This window comes from Argopecten irradians, chromosome 6, assembly GCF_041381155.1.
Source record: "Argopecten irradians isolate NY chromosome 6, Ai_NY, whole genome shotgun sequence".
Classification (NCBI taxonomy): domain Eukaryota; kingdom Metazoa; phylum Mollusca; class Bivalvia; order Pectinida; family Pectinidae; genus Argopecten; species Argopecten irradians.
The window spans coordinates 6,645,188-6,673,062 of NC_091139.1; the positions used below are offsets into that span (position 1 = coordinate 6,645,188).

Genomic DNA, 27,875 nt, shown 5'->3' on the forward strand with positions numbered 1-27,875 from the left:
ATGGATTAGAGGATGGTAACTGCGCATGACACGGCGGAAGTAACACAATGACTAAAGGTCATTTTGACCCTTCTCTGCGGATGAGTTACTAATAAAAAGATAAACTCGTTTGAAAAAAAAAGTGATCTAAAGGCTGTTCCTGAATGGTTTGAGTAGGCAGGTGGAACAAAATAATTCCTCTTCTAGCGATTTCTTTATTAAAAATTAAATGGTTATTAGGAGTTAGTGAAAAACTACCTTGCAACCCAACTCCAAATACAATTCAGAACAGTGATAATAAACGTATGCAAAAATTTTGTTTTAAAGCAAAATTTATTGACTGGAGTCATCATTTCAAAACGTGAACACTTTTAACATGATAACTTTGCTAGGAGATTAAACTGGTGGTTCATTGTCTATAAAACAACACATCAATCTCAAATCTTCTATTCATGGATAAACTGTTTTGTTAACCCACTCCTCGTTTACACAATTTCTGAACAACATTTAGCCCCCATCAGTTACTTTATAAAATGTAACCAGACAGATAATACAATGTTCTTGTACTTTTACCTCAGTTACTATACATACAAACTCTTGTAATCAGTGGAGATTTGAGGATAAAGGAAGGCTGTGTTTGAGATTTGGAATACAGCGTCATGCAGACCCCACGGTGAGGTGGCAGTAAACTGTGACGTTTGGTATACATAAGTAACAATTTTCCCAATAATATTTACAGTAGTATCATCTAAATGTTGACTAGATCAAATGCCTCCATTCCGATGTTATAGCAACATATTTTCAAAATTACCGATGTGTTATTCAAATTTTTTTAAACATATTTCTAATTCTTCTTTATAAGACATCTACAAACCTATCAAATGCATATAAATTATGCATTCAGTACAAATTTTCACTAAAATCTGAGAAAAACTGGTATCTAAAAACAAGAAATGCACAACATAATAGGCCCAATTCTTTTTTATAAAAGCTGTAGAAAGGTCACAGAAGAAAGATGTAGAAGGAAAAGTTGTATTACATGCATTACAAGTATTTCAAAGAAACAGCTCAAACTGGATATTACAGTCACACCTTTTTGAATCACATTTGAATGAAATTCTGTATTTGCATTTTACACAATTATCTGCCCTTGTGGGTAGGTATTGATTGTGACGTCATGTGTTTGCAAGCATAACGTTATAATTTTTGGAGAAAACAACATGAATTGCACTCACAAAATAATGACGTCATACTGGATACCTATCTGCAAGGGAGCTAACTCTGTCATATGAAAAGACAGATTACAGAACAACTAAATCAAAGTTAAACATTTACAATAAAAGTACAAAAATCAAAATTAAGCATGCAACAAGTATGTTAAATTTTACTGTACAAATTCATATATTACAATTAGAGTGAGTCATTACACACCTGTCTTCTTTCATGAATAGTTTCATTTTTACAAAGAATTATACTTGTACTCTTGTAGTTAAATTTGCCTGCTGCATATCTATGTACAATGTACATTTTTTTGTATTTACACACTTAAAAGTATTTAAGGTTTTAACATTAGATATGTATAAGTGTCAGACTGGTCTCTATGTATTGTTTTATGTTATATACATACAAATGTACAATATAGTGAGCTGCCTTCATCAGCATACTAGTGTTTCACATAATCACATTTATGTCTACACTGTACGCTCACAACATTAAAACATCATTTAATAAATTTTAAAACCAATTAAGTTCAGCTTCATACCTATAATTAAATGTACATTTTTATATGTTGAACACCGTTGAAATTTTCATCAATAAATATTTTGGATGTTAATATTTATTTATCAACAAAGAAGTTCCGGATGGCTTATATGTCGTTACCGTCATTTTTGTGTCCATCCATTTTGTCCTGTATTTGTATGTTTCATATGTATCTGGGTGTTTTTTTCTTATATTGATTGTGATATTCTCTGTTTGGAACAGAAAATGTATCTGTCTAGGTATATATAAAAATATAATTGTTACAAAATTTGAATAAAATCTATCATAGATTAAAAAGCTAGGAATTCAAAAGGTACATCACTGAGACATCAACAGATTGATATATGGTTCTAGAAACAATATACTTCTGTTGTAATATCAGCTTTATGTATCATATTATAACACTTTTCTAGTAAACAAGGATTCAATACGTCAATTCAACACCAGGAGTATCTTCAAAGGGTGTTCAACATCTAATACTATTGACTTATGTCAGCAGATTACGCGGTCTGTTTAAACTGAACACTCACAAATTTCACAAAGTTTTGTAGTTTAAATCATAACATTTCTGAATAGTGTCTGTTGGCCTACAACTGGGAAATCCTTGGCACCAGCACAGAATACAGCAGCCATCCGACAGGTGTAATATTTATCATATCAGTACAATAAGTACACCAAATGTTATCGTTCTGTTCATGTGTACAAGGTTGGCATCAGGACAATACAAGACGGTACACAACATTGACTACTATACAGAAACACCCGCACAAAGTAGCACTTAGAATTGGCACAAAGTTGGAATGTGTCAGGGTTTCACCAGTAAAATGAGTTGGTGAGGAAGCTGGCTGCCGTACTGAGCCAGCCAGAGGATTTTTTGTCTCCATCGTTGCCCACGCGAGCCATCGTCTTGCCATCCTGTGTGGGGCTGTCCACTTCATCGGGTAGATAGTCTGGTAAAGTGGTATTCTCCTTATCCATGTCCTGGTGATTTGATCCAAACGATAACAATATCTGTAAACAACATGACAAATAGATAGTTCAATACTAACACAAGTACAAAAGCAACGAAGATATGTATTTTGAAAACACATCAATTTTGTTTAATATACCATCAACTGTAAATTCAATTTGACAGTCTCCCCTGAATGTGTCATGTGTAATGCATATGGTTGCTACGAGTGCCTTATGGAAGATTGCAGAGTTTTTGTATTGTCTCCTTTTGAAATTAGGAACTATTCCGATAACTTAGCCTAACTCACTGAAGAATTTTGTTAAATGCAATGGCAAAAGGACAAAAATCACAGCCTTCATCATTGTGACACATTTTTATAGCCAAAGAGAGCTTTCCTAAACTTTTATTTTGTGTGGGTTAAATTGACCTAAATTTGGTACAAAAACTTTATCAACATATTATAAAACTTTCAGACCAGGAAATGGTTTTTCCTCTGACAGACAATATATGAATGTATAATAGAATCTTACTTGGGTTCAAATGGACAAGGATAACTACAATACAAGAGAAAGATTCTGCCATCTAACCACAAGGCTCTCCGAGTGCTGACCGGCCAAAATATCTCAGTGTTAAGATATCCCTATCTCATTATTATTCTCCCATACTTTTCATGTCATAATCTGGTGCCAGCTTATCATGAAATGATATAAAGTATTACAGGCCTTGTGTTCTTACCTCTTCACCATTGTCATCTTTAATGACTTGTTGGGCTGTCATGGTTTGGGACTTAGCAATAGCCTGAACCAATGTCTGAAAGAGACAAATTATGTATAAAGCAAACAGGACAGAGGATTGTAACATGGATTCTAGAAGATCTAGGCATCATGTTACATACTATTGTGTACATATATGTGACAGCGACTGACAAAATGGGCCCAGATGCGGAAAAATCCACATTTTTTCATTTTTTTTTTTTACATTTTTTATTTACTTTATGGTGTGTAGATCACGTTTACAAACTATCAAAGCTGTAGGATAAAGCATTTAAGAGATATGCAACTTTGAATGAGGCAACATGTACATTCTTTAATGCAGGCCTCAAAGTTGAGAGAAATTTACTCGCATATGCGAGTAAATATTCCCAAAGGCGAGTTAAAATTAACAATGTATCGCCAAACGGCGAGTAAAAAATTCCTTAATATTTCCGGATTTATTTTATGTGTTCGGTTCTTTTAATAGTTACACATATCTAATCTGTGTAAGAAAAGCGCTTAAAAGCATAATCACTGCCTGCTGTAAAGCGTCTTGATGACCCTACCTCATGTATCAGTAGCAATATGGCGGCAAAAAGGCCGGGGCAAATCCCCCTGACTTGTTTTGGCTTTAAAAAGTCAAAACAAACAGAGAACAATGGCAGTTTTGACTCTGGATTCATGTGAAAAAAGGGACTGAAGCCAATACATCAACAGGAAGCAAACGCTTCGACATGGCTGAACGAATGTTGTGGCCAAGACATGACGAATGTACGATGTTCTGAAAGATGTGTAAACAGGTTATTAATTGATCAATGGCCGGCAAAACAGACTTTGTGTCCAACTACTGATTGTTACGAAAGAGACAGACGCTTGTGTGACACAGAAAGACAGTAAGACATTCATGATATTGTTATCGCTTCAAGTTCAAACGAAAGTACAGTCGGACACAACTTTCAAACAACGCAAACAATGTGTTGCAAAAACATTGCAAGATATGCACATAAAGTTCGTCAATGCATACATGTATAGAATCGCCAAGCCACAACTAAATTCCAAGCCGCTGGTAGACATATGCAACGAAAAACGGACTCTTGGAAGCTTGTACATTACTGCCTGAGATATTAGGCCCAATTTATTCAATTTTAAATAAAATATAATAACCCTAATCGGCGCGATATGAATTAGTAACTGAATAAATTTGAGATATATTGATAATTACTATACATTTATATATAAAATTACTTATATTACCGTATATAAAATTTAAACAGATTGAAAAATGGTTTAAAACAAAAAGGAAGCTGAAGTACAGAGGCTGTTTAGTGGGACATTGCAGTTGTTGAATAAAAAGAGTTTTGACCAACACAAAATTATGTTTTTCATGTTTTTAATACTTGTACATGTGTATCTGCTTGCTCTATAGTGTAAGGTGTCTCAATAAAGCTCTTAACACATCAAATCAATATGTGAATCTTATAAATTTCTCTTGACAACATTTGGCGAGTAAAATTTAGAGGTCACTCGCCAATTGGCTAGTCATTCCCAAGTGCTACTTTGAGGCCTGTAATGATCATAATTAGCGACGTGAAAGCATCATGTCATGAACATTGACGTCATGTCACAAGTTTAAGGCTGCCAATGATGTTACATAAAAAGATACATGTGCATAAGACTATGCTCTGTACTGGTCTTTAATACTTGTAATTTATTTCAAAGTTTACCTTTAGCTCGATCAGTGTTACATGAAACTATATCATTGTCCGTTCTATCAAAATACAAGATAATCTGTGACACGTACATGTAACAATCTACTTCTACAATTTGACTGGTTGAAAAACTGCATGCTGTGTGTGACACAAAATATTTGCATGTAATTTAGTTTCGTGGTTTGGAATTTATAACATGTTTTCGTGGGTAGAGATATTTATGTCAATGATACCATACAATCTTTTTTTTTTTTAATCATGGTTCCACAGCAACTACCAAAAGAACAACTTCACAAGGAAAATTTCATGCGTAATTTGTATGTTCGTATTCAAAATTTCATGAAAACAGAAGATCTGTGCATTTCATTAAAGTGTATGTGCTTTTATATTCTAGATCAAGCAAAGTGGTCACAATATATAGCAGTCAGAAAATGGTGTTAGGAAAGGGATGGTTATGGCAAACAACGGCAATTCAGTTCAATAATTTCTTTCTATGTATCTGCTAGACAGCTCCTAACATACGAGAATATTGTTTTACATGTCGAATGTCGGGCGATGATGTGATTGCCGCTGTTCGATATCAACTCTCTCTCTCCCTGTGCTAAAAAGACAGCCCTGCCTCTGGTTTGTATACCTGTGACCCTTCAGCCCAGGTGTGATAAAAAGACTGTCTTACCTCTGGTTTGTATACCCGTGACCCTTTAGCCCAGGTGTGCTAAAAAGACAGCCCTGCCTCTGGTTTGTATACCCGTGACCCTTCAGCCCAGGTTTGCTAAAAAGACTGTCTGTATACCCGTGACCCTTCAGCCCAGGTGTGCTAAAAAGACAGACCTACCTCTGGTTTGTATACCCGTGACCCTTCAGCCCAGGTGTGCTAAAAAGTCTGTCTTACCTCTGGTTTGATGTCTTGTTTTGTTCTGAGAATGCACCTCTTCTTGTTGAGGTCGAATGTTATGCTGACCACGCCTTTGACTTGTAGGAGGAGACGCATCACTAGTTCTCTATCAGCCTTCCAATCAAAGTTCAAATGAGTGTAAGAACTTAAAAGTATTGTTGTACAAATCACTGACGAGGAAAGAATTTTGTACAATGAATATACACTTATGATTAGAGACAATAGTCATTAATTGTTCCATACTTTCCAGAGTGTAAGTACACAGGTGCGACTTATCAGCCAGAAAATATGGTATGTATACTGGCAGGCAACCAGTTCTCAACATCGCGTGTGTACACAATTTTTTACACAATTTTTCGTGGAAATCAGATGGTAGTGTCTTCTATCAGAAGATGACTTAATTGACATAAATTGATGTGGTCGTACAGATACAAATGTAATGGAGAGAATTGGTACTAGGCAAGAACTGGTTGCTGAGAAGTAGATATTCTCCAAATATTCACACCCATTATTGAATAAGTTTAAAATTATCATTATGGAAGTACATTAAATAGACAGTTCTGTATAAATTTTTCATATCACAAAGTTATCTGCTTTTGTGGGTAGGTATTGATTGTGACGTCATATGTTTGCGCGTGTAATATCATATTTTTTTTAGAGAAAATGATGTAAATTGCACTCACAAATTAATGATGTAACAATCGATACCCGCCCCCAAGGGAGCTAACTCTGTAATATGCCTAGATAGAATAAAAAACATCTGCTCCTCTCACCTTGTCAATGAGGCCTCGGATTTGAAGGACAATGTGTTTTGACTTGCCATTCAGTACACTTCTGTTGTTCTTGGAAGTGCTGTTTTTCTTACTGAAATTAGATGTAATTTGGCTATAGTTACAAGACTTGCATAGGTGAAAGTGCAAGAGGCTTAGAAATACTATAATAGATGTTTTTACATACTAGATACATACAGTGAACATGGAGAAAATTTTCAAAAATACTGAAATTAAAATATTGAAAGTTTTCCTCCATGTACCACTTACTTGATACAGGAAACATATTTATTCAGACTAATTTAATTTCGTGCAGTAAAATGTTCTATGTACATGTCCTATCTATAAATGATAAGAGTCATAAATAAAGATAAGATCATTTGGCTGGTATAGACTAACTAGTAAAATCCTGTGTCAATCAAACAATGTCATCAGGGCCTGGAGGTCATCTTGCTACCAAAGTATCAATACATTACCGGTACCACACATTTTTTTAAATGAACTTTTTACATACATGTACTATGAACGAAAATCTATTATTTCATCATTTAATAATTATTAATAGAGAGTTCTCTCCCTTTGCTTAGGTAGGTATTGATGTTGATGTCATGACCTTGTAAGCATTCAAAGCAATAATAACATACTTAACATCATGTGACAATCAGTACCTAAACGCGAGGGCACATAATTGAAATATAGAACTTCAGAATTTACTTGATTACTATTTCCTTAGATGAAGATTTTACTAGTACTAACCTGGACTGCCCCGTCATTGAGGATTGGTTTAGTGTATCTTTGAGGGGAGTTTGGAGATCTACTTGTGTCAGTGTTACATACAGCTTTTCAGCTAAACTTGATGCTTTTCTGTCATACGACGACCTACAAAACAAATATTGATTTTCTCTCTCACATAATTCACAGGACTATGAAATTATCCATCTCCTTCATTTGGGAATGGGATTGATAGACAGATGACAAGTGTTATGACGCTACACTAATGGTTTTAACGAAAAACACTTGCATATTTATGAATAAAAAGCCTGTTAGAAAATGATTCAAACATGTGTCAGGTCAGTGGACAGTGATTGCCAATATCCTTTTGGGTCTATTATCTTTCGAAATATCAGTACTTTAGTAGCTGCAGGTACAAACTAGAAAAAGGCCAAAACAGTCATCTGACTAACTTTCAACACATGCTTAATATTTATATGAAGTGTCGTGGTACTGAAAAATGGTATGAAGTTGTTGGGTGATCTTTATTTTTATGATATTCTCCAAAGATCATCATCTTCATTCACCCATTCATCATCATCATCATATGTATACCCACTTAATATACATCATCATTCAGTAATCATCATATCCAACAGTAGCAAATTATAATTAATTATCATCATCACCACTCAGTTAGGCTAGTATCACCACTTTTGGGTGATCTTTTTTCTTCTTCTTCAAATTATGTATAATCATAACTGAGAAACATTTAGAGCCACCTGAATCTGTGCAGAATCTCATAGTAAATCTGAAGGAGACATTCAGAATAAGATTTTTAGGACTCAAACGACGACTTCTTCTGAAATAAGACCAGAAGGGATGGACATCAGTGACTAAATTTTCATGCCCTGCCCTGCTCAGACTGTACCTTCTGAGAATGGTCTCTAGTTGGTCTGTCATTCCAATAAAGTCTCTTAATGTTGCTCTGTGGTCCGATCTATCAGCCAGCAAAAGCAGCGTCTAAAAACAACAATTATCAGTGCTGTATGAAAATTTTTACTTTTTCAAATGTAAACAGTATCATGCATTCATTTAAGGAAAAACGCAAAATCTTTCAAAACACACAAGAAAAAACCCCATGAATGATGTCAGCATGAGCAATAAGGAAAAAGAATAATATTGAATTAAAAAACTTAGATTGTGTAAACATGTTGTCAGCAAAATATCATTTGAAAAGTAGCATCTACGTTTGTATTGTGAAATGTGACACATATATAAAAGTTCTATACATGTAATCTATCATAGTAGTCAGATTAAGAATAAAACAAGTTTATTTTTCATAGCCAAGGTCCATGCCAATTTCCCTCAACTTTGTGTCAGGAAATACAGGTTCTAGGAAGTTTAGCATATTCACCAACTCCACGCTTTACTGTTATTCTATATATGGTTACCTGGTATACATTTATTGGTATATTACCAACACTCCTACATTTTAATGATATAATGGTATACATAAATGAATATAAAGATATATATGTATTCAGTGTTTTTCCTGCCTATATAGTTGCCCCATTCCCAATGTATTTCTTGTTATTTTTTCCCAAATCTATGTCTAAATTTCCCAAATCAGTGATCGGACCATTTTTTTACAAAACACAAAATAGTCATATTTTATAACACTTAATTAAAAATTGCCTTGTTTACTTCCTGAATACTTTTCGCCAAAATTTCCCACAATTTGCACCAGGTGGCTAATTTATCGCTCAAAAATACAGGTGGCAATTTCTGAAAATACTCAGGAAAAACACTTGTATTGGTACATTATACTTGTATCATGTAACCAATTACCATACCTCCAATGCAGCTGTTACCACCTTGACATCTGGATTAGACAACACCATGACTAAACCTCCGATACAAGTCACATCCTAAGAAAATAAAATCATAAACATATATAGTACTATAAGACAATTCTGTTAGAAAATCAAATTTCTTGTAGGAGTTGACATCATCCTCGATATTCTACGGGTTATTATCACTAATTATATCCATCCGTGGACTATCTCCTAATATAATAAATTGGAGACAGCTCAGGAGAAAAAAACTGACCAATCACAGCCCTGCAGAGACTTCTTTGAAAATTAATAGAGAGAGTAACTCCCAACTGCAAAGCTACATAGTCAACCACAATGTACTATTATTAGATTATTTTGATATACATCCAAGGACAAAGTTATAGCTGGCTGCTCATCTGTTGTTGCACACTGAGCCTTCCGTTTTGCTATGTCATGATATAAGAGGTAGATATAATGACAGTGATAGCAACTCCTGGACTATCAAGGATGTACGAGTCAACATCTGTTTTTCGGCTAAGAACAAAAAGGTATACATTGCAATGGTTTACATTTATTTGTTTTAACTTTTTTACTCATAAAATATGTACTTGTGCTAGAAGTATTTTACTTAAATCAACACTGAACAGTAATTTAGGCAAGTATGTAAATTATGTCATAATCTGACACTGTAAGACAAGAAGTAGTTAATGTTGCAGGCTTACTGGTGTCCAAACAAGGGACCATCAAAACTAGTATTATAAAAAATGAAATGTATATTTTGATTATGTATTCAAATTAGGACATTAATTGGAAATACTTTCCTGATAAAGTTTATACAATTATAGTTTGTTAAGTATATACAATGTATCAAGCTTTCAAATTTAAATATTTTACATCATCTCAGCAAAATATCTTATCCGTGGTCTTAAAAAGGAAGAAATGAAATATGAATTATAAGATAAAAATACTGTTTTAATGTTAAATAATGGGACAAAATTCACGTACCACGTGATTACCCCATAACGTTTTGTGCGGGACTAGTATCTCCAGTGGTGATGGAACGTAACTCTTAGTAATCTTCCCGCTGAAATGACGTTATCCTGCGATAACGTCATTTGATGTCATTCCATCACCAATAGAAACAATAGTCCCACAGAAACGTTATCGGATACAACATAGTATGTGTCCAATTGTTTCATTAGAAAGGAAATGATTATCAGTTTAAACTCAAGCCTCTCAGTAGGGACTGATTTAATTAAAGTGTACACGGAACGGAAAAAAATATTTAGATATGTTATTCTGTTTGATCTCCTGACAAGAATGTTGCAAACCGAATCAAAATCGGCAGCTTCAGTACCGAGATACAGCCCTCCGAAGTGCTTGATTTTTACCTGTATATCGACTGCTAATCAGGGAATCGGCCGCTCACGCTGATTTGGGGAATAACAGGATGCAACGTCACGAGGACAACGGCAGTGAGGTGTTTGGTAGTGGGGTTATAGCACAACGGGGGACATATATGTATTTCTAAAATGGGGTTACGAGAATTTTACAAATATATATACAGTATACAGTTATGTTGTCGATTTAATTATATATATAATAGGAAATATTACGACCGAAATTAGGCTAAATACATATGTAGATTAGCGGAAACATGTATACGTTATTTATGTTTCTGGTACATTTAACTAGAGATCTTATCTCTGTTTTAACAACTTTCTAAATTATCAAACCTCGGGAATATTCCATTTTCATAATGTGATCTAAAAAGAGACGAATTAGAAAAATGATGGTTTTATAATTATTCATTTGAATATGTTTCTGTATAAATAAAAATTCTCTCTATGCCTTTGGATTTCAACAGAAATATATATGTATATATGTTTCTGATTTCAAGAACCAACATAACGAAAAGAAAATGTTTTAAATGTATTTCATAGTTCAATACACGTAGATATCATAGACATAAATCAGGAGGGGAGTAAAAAAAATGGATACCCGAAATCTACAGCAACTATCAGAAATATCAAAATTCTGACATTGAGCATTATATTTGCATTGTTCTTTCTCGACATGCCATTTGTAAATTGTAAATAGTTTTTGTTATAAAAATACTTTTACGTGTAACCAGAACATATAAACAAGACAAATGTATAATGATTCTTTCTTAAATATATACATCTAGTAATTGATACACTTGTTATATGTTATGTTTGGGATGGTATATTTTACTGTAAACCAGGGATTTTTAAGTGTAAACAAAATATTTCAATATACAACAATTACATGATGGTCCATCGCTAACTTACCTGTGACCTTACTTTTGACACCTGACGCGAGCTAATCAACAAAGCGTGACAGGTCACTAAATACCTTTCTTACGTAACCCTCATTAGTCTCGGTTGACCACGCGGTTTAGTTACTGCAGTATACAGGTATAGATATAAAATAAAGATTTTCGAAATGTGTGTATAGAGATTAACGCAGCACGACATTGGCTCTTCGGAATGACAGTTCTGTTTTTGTTCTGTACTTGATATCTGCTAGTTGGATTAGACTTGTCACATAGACATCTTCAGTCCCATTGTTTTCATCTGACCCGTGCATGATCTATTTTTCAATTAAAGAAACTAATGAATGAACTTGAGCGAAATATCAACAAGTCGTCGAGTGTACTGTATTAATGTAAGCTGAATGTATTTCGTCAAAAAAACAAATAGATCGATTTCAGATATAACGCAATTAGTTGATGCATTTACATATATGCAAAAAATTCTGTTTGGAATCATAACTTAGTCGTATGGGCAGGTTTTATAAAAAAAAAAGTCAGAAATTTGTTAAACGGGTTTGACCAGTTGACATTACAACGACCCGAGTCGGGCTTTGGATAACATAATCAAGGATCCTTAATATAATATTCACATATAGGTGGTTCCAGCCACCGCAGATATAGAACGTTCGTGGATTATTATTAACATTTTATTGTGTACAATTATGCAGTAATTGCGTAGAGATGTTCATTTATCTAAGACAGGTACATTTTGTACATCAATATACATGTATGCGTGGTAAAAATCCCTGTTTTCAAACGTTTTTCAAACTCATATTTGTGATTAAGGATAATATCAAATAGGTATCGGACATGAACACAGGTATTTGTGTCTTCAAAATCGATATTTACAAACAGATATTTTAAATTGGATGGCAGACACCAAAAATCGCCTCTCTATCTTATGCGAGTAGAATAGGTCCCGTTGTCCTCGTGATGTCACAGGTCAGGGGTCCCGAATCGGGGTCAATGGCTTGGGGCTTCAGGTGTGTTCTAGCGAAAAGTTGTGTTATCTCTAATACCGTAATCGCTATGAAACTCGTACTTTCTCCATTCTAAATTTTATCCAAGGGCGCATTTATCAAGCCTTATATACCAAACCATTCTGTGTACACTTTAAATCACTAAAACAATGGTAACAATATATATGCTCCCAGGATATGAAACCTTGAGAAGAAAACTCCTTTTCTTTGGATCCGAGGCCATCCCCTTAAGAGCTGTGATTGTTTCCAGTGATGCCATCTTCTCTCTAGAACTACAAACACAGAAAGTGAAACTTTAAAAAAAAAATAAAATAATGAAGCTTCTTAGCAATTTTTGTGGTATCTGATAGGGTAGGGAGGTCATTGACTGTTTCCTCAGGCCTCTATAGTTCATTGACATAATATTAGATCATACCCTAATTATCATATACATGTGCAGTTGCACATACAATTAGACTATAGTTTTACAAAAGTAAAAATACATTTATGATTTCATTTGTGGTGCAATGGAATCAATCTCTGCACGGGCACAAGGACGATATATGTATGATGTCTTTATCGAATTAGTTACATCATTGGATATATATTGAATCGTATCTACTGTATATTTTGCATTTTCTGTTGTAGCGAATGCATTATTTTTTACTTTACCTGTCCCTTTTAAAGAAAATATTTATGCACAGCTAAATGGTGACCGGAAATACAGGTTGAATTTACCACCAATCTATCCTGACTTTGATTGGTTAATATTTTGTAATCTGCCTTTCGATTGGATAGTGTGTGTGGAATGCTGGGAAACGGAAGTACTTTTAAACGAATGGCGGCTGTGTTACATTAGATGTGTCTACATGGGACGGTATGATTCCTAGATATAACTAGAAGTATGAGACAATATTCTCCCTTTTTATTTGGCATATGACCAAAATGTATGAACGAACAAGTATTATAATGTTTCACGAATATATACTATACTGTACATAACTCCAGAAATGATACCGAAACGGCCTGATACCACCAGTGCATAACTATATAGGGCCTCGTTCCTAATTATAAAGATGAGATAAGTAAAATAATATAAAGGTTCCATGTATATATGATAGACTAGACCTATCTTACTTATATCTCATCATTAGGAACAAGACCCTGTGCTCGATGTCAGTGGCGTGATCCAATCATTAGTACCGATGTTCCATTGTCGCATATACCACATTATTTTCTCCCCCTTATGCAACCCCAACCTATGACATTAGTCAGTCTGCCCCATTGTCATAATGTCCAAAATAATGTGCCAAATCCATCCAATGAAATTCATTTTAGTTGATATGTCACTGAGTTGAATACACATTCCTGTTCAAACAGGAATCAAACCTGGGTCTCCATTGTGAAAAACTTCGGCTCTACTAGCTGAGCCGAAGGATCATGCTCTGTCAGCTGGATTCCAGCAAACGGAAACCATATTTAACACTGTACAAACCTTACTGATCCATTCCGTTGAGATAATATATGCTAACTGATGTACCACATGATACCAGATAACATTTGTGTGGGACGTAATAGTATGGCCTATGGTGACGCATTTGGACTGTAAATTTTTGTTATCTTCATGCTGAAACGACATTAGCATGTGATATCATCTTATAGTACATTACATCACCAATAGAAGCAAAGCATATAGTCCTTCACAAACGTTATCAGCTATAACTTGGCACATGAATTAGTCCCATTGATACTTAAACTCTGGTACAAGTACAAGACCTTAAATAGGCTATATATCCATCTACACCATGGGTTTTTAATATTAGTTAACCGTCAATTCTGTAATGGGAGGAAACCTGCAAGCCAGACCAGGGTTCAAACCTCAAGACCTCTGAACACTTGCACCGAATGTGTCTGTTCATCAATGATCAATTCATATACAAATCACACAAATGAAATAAACTGATGATAGATAAAATCGATATCTAATGTAGCTAACATTTGATATCGGTATTTGCCCTGAAGTCGGTTAGCCCCTGGACGGTTAGCCACAAAAACCATTTATAAGATTCCAAAGATCTGTCAAAATCTAACTCTACACTGTACCATATATACATCACCTAGTTTTATTGACAAAATCAGTCTTCATAGCAATGGTGTATATTACTGATGAAAAAAATATTAATTTTCTTTTCAAGAATTACACATCCCACATAACTCTGTATAAAGTCAATGGTCTTCTTGAAATGATAATACCCTATGGGCCTTGTTCAAAAATGAATACCGTATTTAATCCAATAAGCGCCCACACCATTTAAAAATTTGAAGAAAAGATGAAAAGATGCTGATCATGATGAGTCAAAATGATTGCAAATCTGTACAGTTTTGTGTAGTTTTGGTGTTTATTTATGCATTGGCAAATGCCAATTGAAATCAAGGCCTCAAAAAGGGTGAGGGGCGCTTATAGGGACATGGGCACTTACTGGGTTGAATACGGTAGCTCATGCATACATGTACTTTAATATTTATAATGCATGCAAATGTACGTCATGCCACCGCGAAGTTTCCAAAATGACAGCACTGAATGATCTAGTATTATGTTTTCAGTGTAGTAGTTTTGTTAGCTTTGACATGTAGTTTGAGCAATATCTTGAGCAAATGCCAGCTAGATATTTTTTTTCATCAACTGCTAACCTGTTGCCCAGACAGTTTGTTAGGCTGTTAATACTGATGACTCGTGAAAGTATTTAAGATTATTTTATCTATGCAGCACAGTAGGATAAAGCAGCAGGAGGGACTATGAATATACGATTGTTGATGACATTTAAAAATAGGTAAGTTGTGAGTAAATAATCTCAGCAAAATTTCTATTTCAAGTCTATAGGTAAAAATTACAAACAATACTATCATTGCCAGTACTTTATCTTATGATTATATAAATGTACAACATATTTGCCGTTCTATGAAGTGACAATAATATTACTTATGATCATGGTTTTGGAGAGTTATCTGCCCTTGTATGTAGGTATTGATTTTTATGTCATGTTTTTGTAGCCAAAATATGTACCGGTATAATACATCACTTTTATCCAAGAAAATGACATAGTTTTTCACTCATGATCAGCATGTGATGACATCGTGATGAATACTTACCTACAACGGCAGATAATTCTTTAATAAGCAGAATAGTTAGTTATTGTTAAGTAATAAGAAGAAAAAAATATTGAAAAATATTTTTTTTATCTCTTTTAGATTTTCAACTGGATAAAAGATGGATGTGATTGAAGATTTTGTTGAAATCCTGCGAGTTGTTTTGGACTATGTAGGACTTGACATGGATGATATCGTAAGTAGTGGTCTATTCTGTGTTTGTATCTATCCTTACAGAGTGATCTGCCCTTGCAGATAGGTATAATATATCTATCGTTGAGTCAAGTTTCTGTGAGCATAAAAAAACATGTTTTAGAAGAAGAAGAAGAAGTAGAAGTGAAGAGTTTTATGTGCCGTGATGCTATATATAACGTTTCGGGGCACGAGTGAAGAAGAGTAAATTATTGGCTTTAATGAGGTAGCATTTGATACCTACTCGCAAGGGTACATAACTCTGTAATATGCAAAGACAGAATATCAGACACTTTATTAAACAAAAAATACAATATGTGCTCACAGTGCTTTAGACATAAGTACTATTGAAGATGCGATTTTTGCAATAGTACTTCCAAAAGATATTCAAACATATTTGTTGCTCCTTTGTTTGTGAAATGTATATTTCTTTTCTATTTCAGTCAGAATTCCTTGGCTCCCTCAATACCCGGTCAAGACGGGCAGTTGTTAACATGAACAGGTTGATTGTGAGTAGATGGCAGAGGTCCATTACAGAGCCACGCGTTCGGATGTCTGGGAGATGGAGTCACTGGAGATCAGATATACGACACCGCAGTCTAGTCAGGATTATTGGAACCTGTTTACCACTACGCCCAGCTAAACGGCTGAAGATACAAGTGAGGAAAAGACCTTCCACAATATCCAAAATGGATATTTTCACCAGACAACCTGTTAGGCTAATCTGGTTCATATAATCTGAGCAAAATATCAGAAAAATTGGTTGCCAGACTTATTTGTTCTAAAAGTTAAAAAGCTTTTGGGGTAAATGCATATGAAGATGTCAATAGTGGAGATTATTTAGGAACAAGAGAATTTTATAGAAATTTGACAAATGGATTTTTCTTAATTGTTATAGTAATATTAAAGGACTAATGTATGTATGGTCTGACCCGTTTTTGGCCCTTAAATCTGACAAATTTCAAACCTGTTATTTAATGTTGAATTTCAAATATCGAGTACATCTCTGAATCAATTGGTATGAAAGTCATATATCATTGCAGTGTTCCTGCAATGGTAATCATCCAAAATATACATCAACATAACAAATTTGTAAATAATTTTGGACTTTTTTTTTTTTTTTTTTTAATCTTTAAATCATTCAGTGCATCCTTGAACAACCTTTATATTTCTAATAACTATATATCTTAGTGTCTATGTATTCTCAGTAAATTTTCAAGATTGCACTTTTTTTTTTATAGAGAAAAAATGTTATTGAGAAAAATCTATCAAAAAATAGGCCAGAAATGTACAAAATTTTATTCAAGATTGATTTGTGCATATTTTGGATGATTATCATGGCAACTGGGGTAGTAATGATAGAAAACTACTACCATAGATGAATCGAGGATGTACTTAATATTTCAAATTCAAAATCCTAATTTTGTAACACTAAGTTGAAAATTGATTGATCTGTGAGTCAATAAGGGCCCACTCCTTTCAAGTCTACTTTGAGGTGGTATTTGTGGATGAATGATAATTATCAATGTTGAATTTAAGGCATATTGGACACAAAAATGTATAAGTCACATGAGTGTTACCCCTTAAGAATGCCTAGATTACTCAAAGGTAGAATAGATGTTTTACTAAAATACACCATATTCATATGTAAGACAATGGCCTTAAAATATGAAAATGAAAACATAATAGTCTAAAACTAATAAAGTTTAATGGCACTGTTCAGGCTCAATCAGTAAAAAAACTCTTTAATATGTAGAATTGTGAGACCATGCAATTTGCTTTTGTTTATTTCAGAGTCATCTGTTGAGGCATCGAAGGCGCAATGACAGCTGTGATAGTGATATATCCCTTTTCTCCATGACAAGTACTGTGTCTTCTTCACAAAGTGATCTGATGTGGGTAGAAGAGGATTTAGGGGACAACTGTATAAGGGTGAGGTAGGTAAAGAATTCAGAGGACCAGGAGAGGATGGTTTAGGGGACAACTGTATAAAGATGAGAGGACCAGGGGAGGAGGGTTTAGGGGACAACTATATAAGGGTGAGGTAGGTGAGGTAGGTAAAGAATTCAGAGGACCAGGGGAGGAGGGTTTAGGTGACAACTATATAAGGGTGAGGTAGGTAAAGAACTCAGAGGACCAGGGGAGGAGGGTTTAGGGGACAACTGTATAAGGGTGAGGTAGGTAAAGAATTCAGAGGACCAGGGGAGGAGGGTTTAGGTGACAACTATATAAGGGTGAGGTAGGTAAAGAATTCAGAGGACCAGGGGAGGAGGGTTTAGGGGACAACTATATAAGGGTGAGGTAGGTAAAGAATTCAGAGGACCAGGGGAGGAGGGTTTAGGGGACAACTGTATAAGGGTGAGGTAGGTAAAGAATTCAGAGGACCAGGGGAGGAGGGTTTAGGGGACAACTGTATAAGGGTGAGGTAGGTAAAGAATTCAGAGGACCTGGGGAGGAGGGTTTAGGGGACAACTGTATAAGGGTGAGGTAGGTAAAGAATTCAGAGGACCAGGGGAGGAGGGTTTAGGGGACAACTGTATAAGGGTGAGGTAGGTAAAGAATTCAGAGGACAGGGGAGGAGGTTTAGGGGACAACTATATAAGAAGTAAAGAATTCAGAGGACCTGGGGAGGAGGGTTTAGGGGACAACTGTATAAGGGTGAGGTAGGTAAAGAATTCAGAGGACCAGGGGAGGAGGGTTTAGGGGACAACTGTATAAGGGTGAGGTAGGTAAAGAATTCAGAGGACCAGGGGAGGAGGGTTTAGGGGACAACTGTATAAGGGTGAGGTAGGTAAAGAATTCAGAGGACCAGGGGAGGAGGGTTTAGGGGACAACTGTATAAGGGTGAGGTAGGTAAAGAATTCAGAGGACCAGGGGAGGAGGGTTTAGGGGACAACTGTATAAGGGTGAGGTAGGTAAAGAACTCAGAGGACCAGGGGAGGAGGGTTTAGGGGACAACTGTATAAGGGTGAGGTAGGTAAAGAATTCAGAGGACCAGGGGAGGAGGGTTTAGGGGACAACTGTATAAGGGTGAGGTAGGTAAAGAATTCAGAGGACCAGGGGAGGAGGGTTTAGGGGACAACTATATAAGGGTGAGGTAGGTAAAGAATTCAGAGGACCAGGGGAGGAGGGTTTAGGTGACAACTATATAAGGGTGAGGTAGGTAAAGAATTCAGAGGACCAGGGGAGGAGGGTTTAGGTGACAACTATATAAGGGTGAGGTAGGTAAAGAATTCAGAGGACCAGGGGAGGAGGGGTTTTAGGGGACAACTATATAAGGGTGAGGTAGGTCACAAAGTGAGAGGATGTGGGGAGGAGGGTTTAGGGGACAACTGTATAAGGGTGAGGTAGGTAAAGAATTCAGAGGACCAGGGGAGGAGGGTTTAGGGGACAACTGTATAAGGGTGAGGTAGGTAAAGAATTCAGAGGACCAGGGGAGGAGGGTTTAGGGGACAACTATATAAGGGTGAGGTAGGTAAAGAATTCAGAGGACCAGGGGAGGAGGGTTTAGGTGACAACTGTATAAGGGTGAGGTAGGTAAAGAATTCAGAGGACCAGGGGAGGAGGGTTTAGGGGACAACTGTATAAGGGTGAGGTAGGTAAAGAATCAGAGGACCAGGGGAGGAGGGTTTAGGGGACAACTTATAAGGGTGAGGTAGGTAAAGAATTCAGAGGACCAGGGGAGGAGGGTTTAGGGGACAACTGTATAAGGGTGAGGTAGGTAAAGAATTCAGAGGACTCAGAGGACCAGGGGAGGAGGGTTTAGGGGGACAACTGTATAAGGGTGAGGTAGGTAAAGAATTCAGAGGACCAGGGGAGGAGGGTTTAGGGGACAACTGTATAAGGGTGAGGTAGGTAAAGAATTCAGAGGACCAGGGGAGGAGGGTTTAGGGGACAACTGTATAAGGGTGAGGTAGGTAAAGAATTCAGAGGACCAGGGGAGGAGGGTTTAGGGACAACTGTATAAGGGTGAGGTAGGTAAAGAATTCAGAGGACCAGGGGAGGAGGGTTTAGGGGACAACTATATAAGGGTGAGGTAGGTAAAGAATTCAGAGGACCAGGGGAGGAGGGTTTAGGGGACAACTGTATAAGGGTGAGGTAGGTAAAGAATTCAGAGGACCAGGGGAGGAGGGTTTAGGGGACAACTGTATAAGGGTGAGGTAGGTAAAGAATTCAGAGGACCAGGGGAGGAGGGTTTAGGGGACAACTGTATAAGGGTGAGGTAGGTAAAGAATTCAGAGGACCAGGGGAGGAGGGTTTAGGGGACAACTGTATAAGGGTGAGGTAGGTAAAGAATTCAGAGGACCAGGGGAGGAGGGTTTAGGGGACAACTTAAGGGTGAGGTAGGTAAAGAATCAGAGGACCAGGGGAGGAGGGTTTAGGGGACAACTGTATAAGGGTGAGGTAGGTAAAGAATTCAGAGGACCAGGGGAGGAGGGTTTAGGGGACAACTGTATAAGGGTGAGGTAGGTAAAGAAATCAGAGGACCAGGGGAGGAGGGTTTAGGGGACAACTGTATAAGGGTGAGGTAGGTAAAGAACTCAGAGGACCAGGGGAGGAGGGTTTAGGGGACAACTATATAAGGGTGAGGTAGGTAAAGAACTCAGAGGACCAGGGGAGGAGGGTTTAGGGGACAACTGTATAAGGGTGAGGTAGGTAAAGAACTCAGAGGACCAGGGGAGGAGGGTTTAGGGGACAACTGTATAAGGGTGAGGTAGGTAAAGAATTCAGAGGACCAGGGGAGGAGGGTTTAGGGGACAACTGTATAAGGGTGAGGTAGGTAAAGAATTCAGAGGACCAGGGGAGGAGGCGGGTTTAGGGGACAACTGTATAAGGGTGAGGTAGGTAAAGAATTCAGAGGACCAGGGGAGGAGGGTTTAGGGGACAACTGTATAAGGGTGAGGTAGGTAAAGAATTCAGAGGACCAGGGGAGGAGGGTTTAGGGGACAACTGTATAAGGGTGAGGTAGGTAAAGAATTCAGAGGACCAGGGGAGGAGGGTTTAGGGGACAACTATATAAGGGTGAGGTAGGTAAAGAATTCAGAGGACCAGGGGAGGAGGGTTTAGGGGACAACTGTATAAGGGTGAGGTAGGTAAAGAATTCAGAGGACCAGGGGAGGAGGGTTTAGGGGACAACTGTATAAGGGTGAGGTAGGTAAAGAATTCAGAGGACCAGGGGAGGAGGGTTTAGGGACAACTGTATAAGGGTGAGGTAGGTTAAGAATTCAGAGGACCAGGGGAGGAGGGTTTAGGGGACAACTATATAAGGGTGAGGTAGGTTAAGAATTCAGAGGACCTGGGGAGGAGGGTTTAGGGGAAAACTGTATAAGTTTGATAATGGTGCTCAGGCCCAATTTCATTCCTACTATGGCTTTTTTTTTTTTTTCAAACCTCCTTATTTACCTCACTATTTGCAAATTGTCCCCATTTTATTTGAATTATTACAGGGCATTTTATTTTATTCTAAACTATCTGATAAAACTTGATAAAAATGTGGTCTGAAACAAAATTAATTGGTCAATCATGTCAATAAAGTGCCACAATATTTTGTTTCAAGGGCACAAAAGAAAGATGATGTTGATGACTGTGATACTTCAGATGACTTTGATAACGACTTCATGTTACGTACCGAGGGTGTTCGCTCACCCATGAACTCTACCATGATCAGCTCCGTGTCCATGGTATCGTCCTGTGATCCCGCTGCCATCCAGAAGATCACCGCCATGGAGGATGAGTTAACAGCTCTGAGGAACCAGATGGCTATGCTAGTGCTCATGCAGGAGCAAGTTAATAAGTCTCAAGGTAGATATCAAAAGTTAGGAGCAAGTCAATAAGTCTCAAGTTAGATATCAAAAGTCAGGAGCAAGTCAAGAAGTCTCAGGGTAGATATCAAAAGTCAGGAGCAAGTCAATAAGTCTCAGGGTAGATATCAAAAGTCAGGAGCAAGTCAGAGCAGTCAATAAGTCTCAGGGTAGATATCAAAAAGTCAGGAGCAAGTCAAGAAGTCTCAGGGTAGATATCAAAAAGTCAGGAGCAAGTCAAGAAGTCTCAGGGTAGATATCAAAAGTCAGGAGCAAGTCAAAAGTCTCAGGGTAGGTCAGGAGCAAGTCAAAAGTCTCGGTAGATATCAAAAGTCAGGAGCAAGTCAAGAAGTCTCAGGGTAGATATCAAAAGTCAGGAGCAAGTCAATAAGTCTCAGGGTAGATATCAAATGTCAGGAGCAAGTCAAGAAGTCTCAGGGTAGATATCAAAAGTCAGGAGCAAGTCAAGAAGTCTCAGGGTAGATATCAAAAGTCAGGAGCAAGTCAGAAGTCTCAGGGTAGATATCAAAAGTCAGGAGCAAGTCAATAAGTCTCAGGGTAGATATCAAAAGTCAGGAGAGTCAGAAGTCTCAGGGTAGATATCAAAAGTCAGGAGCAATTCAATAAGTCTCAGGGTAGATATCAAAAGTCAGGAGCAAGTCAATAAGTCTCAGGGTAGATATCAAAAGTCAGGAGCAAGTCAATAAGTCTCAGGGTAGATATCAAAAGTCAGGAGCAAGTCAATAAGTCTCAGGGTAGATATCAAAAGTCAGGAGCAAATAAATAAGTAGATATCAAAAGTCAGGAGCAAGTCAAGAAGTCTCAGGGTAGATATCAAAAGTCAGGAGCAAGTCAAGAAGTCTCAGGGTAGATATCAAAAGTCAGGAGCAAGTCAAGAAGTCTCAGGGTAGATATCAAAAGTCAGGAGCAAGTCAATAAGTCTCAGGGTAGATATCAAAAGTCAGGAGCAAGTCAAGAAGTCTCAGGGTAGATATCAAATGTCAGGAGCAAGTCAAGAAGTCTCAGGGTAGATATCAAAAGTCAGGAGCAAGTCAAGAAGTCTCAGGGTAGATATCAAAAGTCAGGAGCAAGTCAAGAAGTCTCAGGGTAGATATCAAAAATCAGGAGCAATTCTATAAGTCTCAGGGTAGATATCAAAAGATCATCACCAATGGCATGCTCTGTTGCTTCTCAACAAGTGATTATGTTTACCTAAGTTTTGGTACAAATTTACAAAGTTGAAAAACCTTATTCTTATATCACTCACTGGTTAAGATGTAGCGTCTATGAATGGCATTAATTTGTCTCAAATACTGAGAAATGTCACTAAATATGATTTGAAATCATACCACGCTATGTTTATTAGCCAGTTCTGAAATAAGGCAATCCATTGGATATTGACAGTTATTTGTCTGACACTGTGCATCATCTATCCTGAAGAACTTATTTACTTCAACTTCTTAGGTATTAGTTAGCATGCTAGGTTGAAAGGCTACAAATCTTCTTCAAATAATTAACCTTGACCTTCAATAAAGGTCAAAAGGATTGAAAATGTTTAAATATGATAAACATTATAAGGACTTTTCTGTTACTAATGAAGAAGCCCAGAGATGTGATATTGGGTTTATAGCATGCTGTCATGAAAAACTTTGACACTGAGTAGTATACTTAATTAAACTCAAGAGCACAAGTATTTTTGTACTAAGATTAAATGTTTGGAAAGAATTTGTTCTAAACTTTTTATGTGAATAGAAAACTTGATACTTGATTATCAACATTACACAAATACAATATCTCTGTTTTGATTCCAGCTGTGTCTACTAGCGTTTGTGCCACACCAACAGAAAATAGTGCTACACCTGTCTCCACACCTACAGGAGAACATATGTTTACCCCACCCCTTCCCCCTCCCCCACCACAGTATGAGCTCCTGCCTCCAGACTCCCTCATCGAATGCCTTCCCCCTCCCCCTGCTAACTGTAGAGTACCTGTGCCCCCTCCCCCACCAGTGGCTCCTGTCACACCAAGATGTCACAGCCCCCAGGCCATCTCAACACCAATTCAGCCAACAGTTCTGGCAGACAAGATGAATGTAAGTGATAGTAATCCTATACAAAATGTAAGTGATAGCAATCCTATACAACATGTAAGTGATAGTAATCCTATACAAAATGTAAGTGATAGTAATCCTATACAAAATGAAAGTGATAGTAATCCTATACAAAATGTAAGTGATAGTAATCCTATACAAAATGTAAGTGATAGTAATCCTATACAAAATGTAAGTGATAGTAATCCTATACAAAATGTAAGTGATAGTAATCCTATACAAAATGAAAGTGATAGTAATCCTATACAAAATGTAAGTGATAGTAATCCTATACAAAATGTAAGTGATAGTAATCCTATACAAAATGTAAGTGATAGTAATCCTATACAAAATGAAAGTGATAGTAATCCTTTACAAAATGTAATTGATAGTAATCCTATACAAAATATAGGTGATAGTAATCCTATACAAAATGTAAGTGATAGTAATCCTATACAAAATGTAAGTGATAGTAATGTCAGTGATAGTAATCCTATACAAAATGTAAGTGATAGTAATGTAAGTGATAGTAATCCTTTACAAAATGTAAGTGATAGTAATCCTATACAAAATGTAAGTGAAAGTAATCCTATACAAAATGTAAATGGATGTTGTTTGCACCGGTATATTCTAAGTACCCATAGGGAAAAAAATGTTTTTGGACAAATTTTATGAAAATAATTTTTTTTCTGCAATGTGTTTTAACAGCCAGAGAAGAATAGGGAGACCAAGAACTCTGGTACAGGGTCCCTTACAGATGTTCTTAAAGGACTAGGTTCTGTCAAACTACGCTCTGTCCAAAGGTACGTCTATGTTCATGCAGGCTGTAACAGTTTATCATTCATGCACTCATTTACTGGTACATGTACTTTATTATATATAGAATCTTAAATGAGTGTTTATTTCATATGAGATTTTATGAAACGAGTAGAAGAAGTTTTTATTTTTGTGATCCTCATAATTAGTGAACAGAAATTAAAACATCAAGACATTTCATAAAATCTCATACAAATTGAACATAAATTAAAAAGATGCTTTTTATTACAGAATCACATGTCAAAATGCATGGCAAACATTTATAGGAGACCGCCATCTTGTTCATCCTCAAAATCCTGATTTCAATTTATTTCTTCTGTCATGACATCACAAATGAATTTCTAGCCAATGAAAATTGCTCAAGGTCATATAACACTAGTAACATATATATGTAAAAATCTTACACGGGCAAAATCACTGGATATCAGGCAGATTTTTGTGATAAATATATAATTGTCCCCTATATACTAAAGCATTACTCTTAAATTTGTCACGACCTTCATCAACCTTGGTTATTTATAGGACATAGAACAAACCAAATGAATGGATGCTAATTTTATCATTTACTATCTTAAAAGTTTGGTTTATCTGCATTTGTTTCTCTCAGATAACTGCCATCCATAACTGCAATAAATATGAAGCATTTTTTTTTTTCAAAATTACAATGATTACAGACAAAGAAATCATACCTGTTTTAACTATTCTAATCTCTACTGCAATAGGTAGTATTGTTACCTGACCCTATATATAAATGTAGATAATGTAAATTCAACTATTTTCACATGAAATTACTTGAAAATCATTACAAGACTACAAATCCTCACAAACTATTGACCAGTCAATAGTTTGACTGTTGACCGACCAGGAACTTTTGCATGCTCTTAATTGTAGACGTCATGAAGAAAAAAATTTAATTGTGACTGATAGGGCATGAAACAACTGTAAATCGTCTGATGGTAAACTATTTTTTAAGATCCCCAGGTGGCACGCCTTTGAAAGTGAGGCAGCCAGATCGTGAGTACAGTCGGTCAGACCCGGCTGCTCTCATTGCTCAAGCGCTCAAGAAGAAATTTGCCCAGCAGATGATGTACAGCCCAGATACTGACAAAGAAAACGACAACCACGACTTCAGCTCATCCGACTTAGAGAACAGTCCACACGTATGCATTTTTATTCTCTTTAGGGGAAAAGTCATTCTATGTCTGCAAATTCGCAGAATAAAGTAGAGATGATTTTTCCCCATTTTCTTTCTGTAGTAGCCTACATGTGCATTAATGTTTAAGTTCATGGGGAAAACAACCCACAATACTAATCATTGGTTAAGAATACGTCTCAAAATATGATAAGACCTATGATCACCACTTTCTGCCCACCCATGCCAAGGCCACGTAAGAGAGGGTGACCACCTCAGACCTTCGTTTCAGGGCAACAGGTGTAGTTTTCCTAAAGAAAGCTCTAAACGCAATTAAATCTTCTAGAAAAACACTAAAATTGAGCCAGTGTGTGCTTCATTTGAATAGCAGTAACATTATGTTCTTTTGGTGCAGATAATACCAGGAAAAGGGAAAATGAAGAGGCGCTCCATATTATTTGATGAACGGCGGAAGAGTGCAGGACCATTACGTGACCTCAATGTTTGATTGTGAAGTAACAAAGCAAAGCAGAATATTTTATTTGTCGAAAAAATTCAAGTTTTACCATTCACAAGACATTTTAATCATGTACATAACAATTTTATTGTATGAAAAGTGACATATTATATTCATTAAAAAAAGTCCTGAATATCATTTGATTTGTTATTTGAATCAATAATTAGCCTAGGCAGAACTAGGTGCCAATTGAATTATATTATTGATTATTCAGAAGACTAAATTCATTATTATTTTATTTGTATGCTTTTTAAACTAAGTTGGTCTTTAGTGTGCTATGTAAAGATATAAATTTTCATAATTCACCGGACATCCAGTAACTATTAATATGTAATATTTGTGCGTAATGTAAACAAAGATATTTTTGCATTTCATGACCAACATTTAATTTCACGATTGTCATGTAATATAAGACTCTTTCAAATGTGGATATGAAGGATAGGGATATTCTACCCGTGGGACTCGTGTAGTAAAACTTTTTGTGATCACCAGGGTAGAATACATGTATCCCTAACCATACCCACATATAAAAGAGTACTTTTCTCTCATACCTCTACGTTTTATTTTTATTTTTATCATTTAATTTTTATTGGTTTTCATTGTAAACACATGTACATCAACAATACAAACATAAGACATTACATAATACATTCTTTTGCAAATTAGAAATCATGAAATAAAATTGCTGATAACAAGACACTACATACAAGGCATTATTTCAGCAAAGACAATTAATTTATATATATATATATATATCATCAAGTACAATGTTTTAGTCAATTAAATAAAACAGTAATAAGGTAAAGACGATTATAGATATCTAGTACACCTATATGATCAGGTTTTTTGAAGTTATGTAGAATACAACATACCGCACAGTGATATTAAAATCATTTAATCGATCTCTATATTGGCAAACACCACGAAATCATATCCGGAAGTTTACAAAAATAAGGCTTCGGTGAATTGCATCATGGGATGGCAAGTTGACAGAGAACACTCTAAACGAAGTCAATTTTAGGTTAATGATGCAAGTCTTGATAATACAGTAATCCTTTACACATCAATATAATTAATACGCGAAATATATCAAAATAGATATAAAATAAAATCGTATGCATACTGAAGAAAGTATTTTAACCGGCATGTTGAAATATGAGAGAGTAAGCGTGAATTTGTACGGCCGCCATGTTTGTTTACACACAAGAAGTCTTACGTAATGGCAGAGTAAACAACGAATAGAAACATGACCAAATCAATTTTGCTAAAGATATTTACATCAGTGTGAGTTTTATTTGTTATACATTTACAGAACAAGTTTACAGACAGTTTTCGTGATTCTAATCGATTGATAAGCATTACCGTACTTCATTAGAGATCGATCGTATACACAGAGGGTTGTGTGGGTGCATGGGCCTAACTTTTGGTTGCGGCTTATGTAACGGTGCGTCTTATGCGTGTACAAAACCTGAAAAAATCGTAAAAAAGGCCTCTGCGGCTTGTACACAGGTGCGACTTAT

General features: G+C 36.3%; 2 protein-coding genes across 6 annotated transcripts; one reads left to right on the plus strand and one right to left on the minus strand.

The window, feature by feature from the left end:
- Positions 1–293: 293 nt before the first annotated feature.
- LOC138324826 (armadillo repeat-containing protein 1-like) lies at positions 294–13,430 on the minus strand. The gene is made up of 9 exons (XM_069270005.1): positions 13,334–13,430; positions 12,867–12,954; positions 9,386–9,460; positions 8,461–8,552; positions 7,575–7,697; positions 6,822–6,912; positions 6,046–6,162; positions 3,428–3,502; positions 294–2,751 (listed from the first exon to the last, which is right to left on the minus strand). The coding sequence occupies exons 2-9, from the start codon at positions 12,939–12,941 to the stop codon at positions 2,554–2,556; spliced, it is 846 nt and encodes a 281-aa protein (XP_069126106.1). The 5' UTR covers positions 12,942–12,954; positions 13,334–13,430; the 3' UTR covers positions 294–2,553.
- A 22-nt stretch (positions 13,431–13,452) lies between these two features.
- Positions 13,453–26,493, plus strand: LOC138324822 (mitochondrial fission regulator 2-like). Of its 5 annotated transcripts, none has more exons than XM_069269998.1 (10): positions 13,453–13,538; positions 15,429–15,492; positions 15,911–16,004; positions 16,444–16,659; positions 17,795–17,937; positions 21,558–21,802; positions 23,613–23,893; positions 24,599–24,693; positions 25,680–25,866; positions 26,254–26,493. In XM_069269998.1, exons 3-10 carry the CDS (start codon positions 15,930–15,932, stop codon positions 26,344–26,346), a joined length of 1,335 nt encoding a protein of 444 aa, XP_069126099.1. In that variant the 5' UTR covers positions 13,453–13,538; positions 15,429–15,492; positions 15,911–15,929; the 3' UTR covers positions 26,347–26,493. The 5 variants fall into 5 exon arrangements, with proteins under 5 accessions (XP_069126099.1, XP_069126098.1, XP_069126100.1 ...); XM_069269997.1 differs by having other exon boundaries at positions 13,474–13,563; XM_069269999.1 differs by having other exon boundaries at positions 13,475–13,563; positions 15,434–15,492.
- The last annotated feature ends 1,382 nt before the right edge of the window (positions 26,494–27,875 follow it).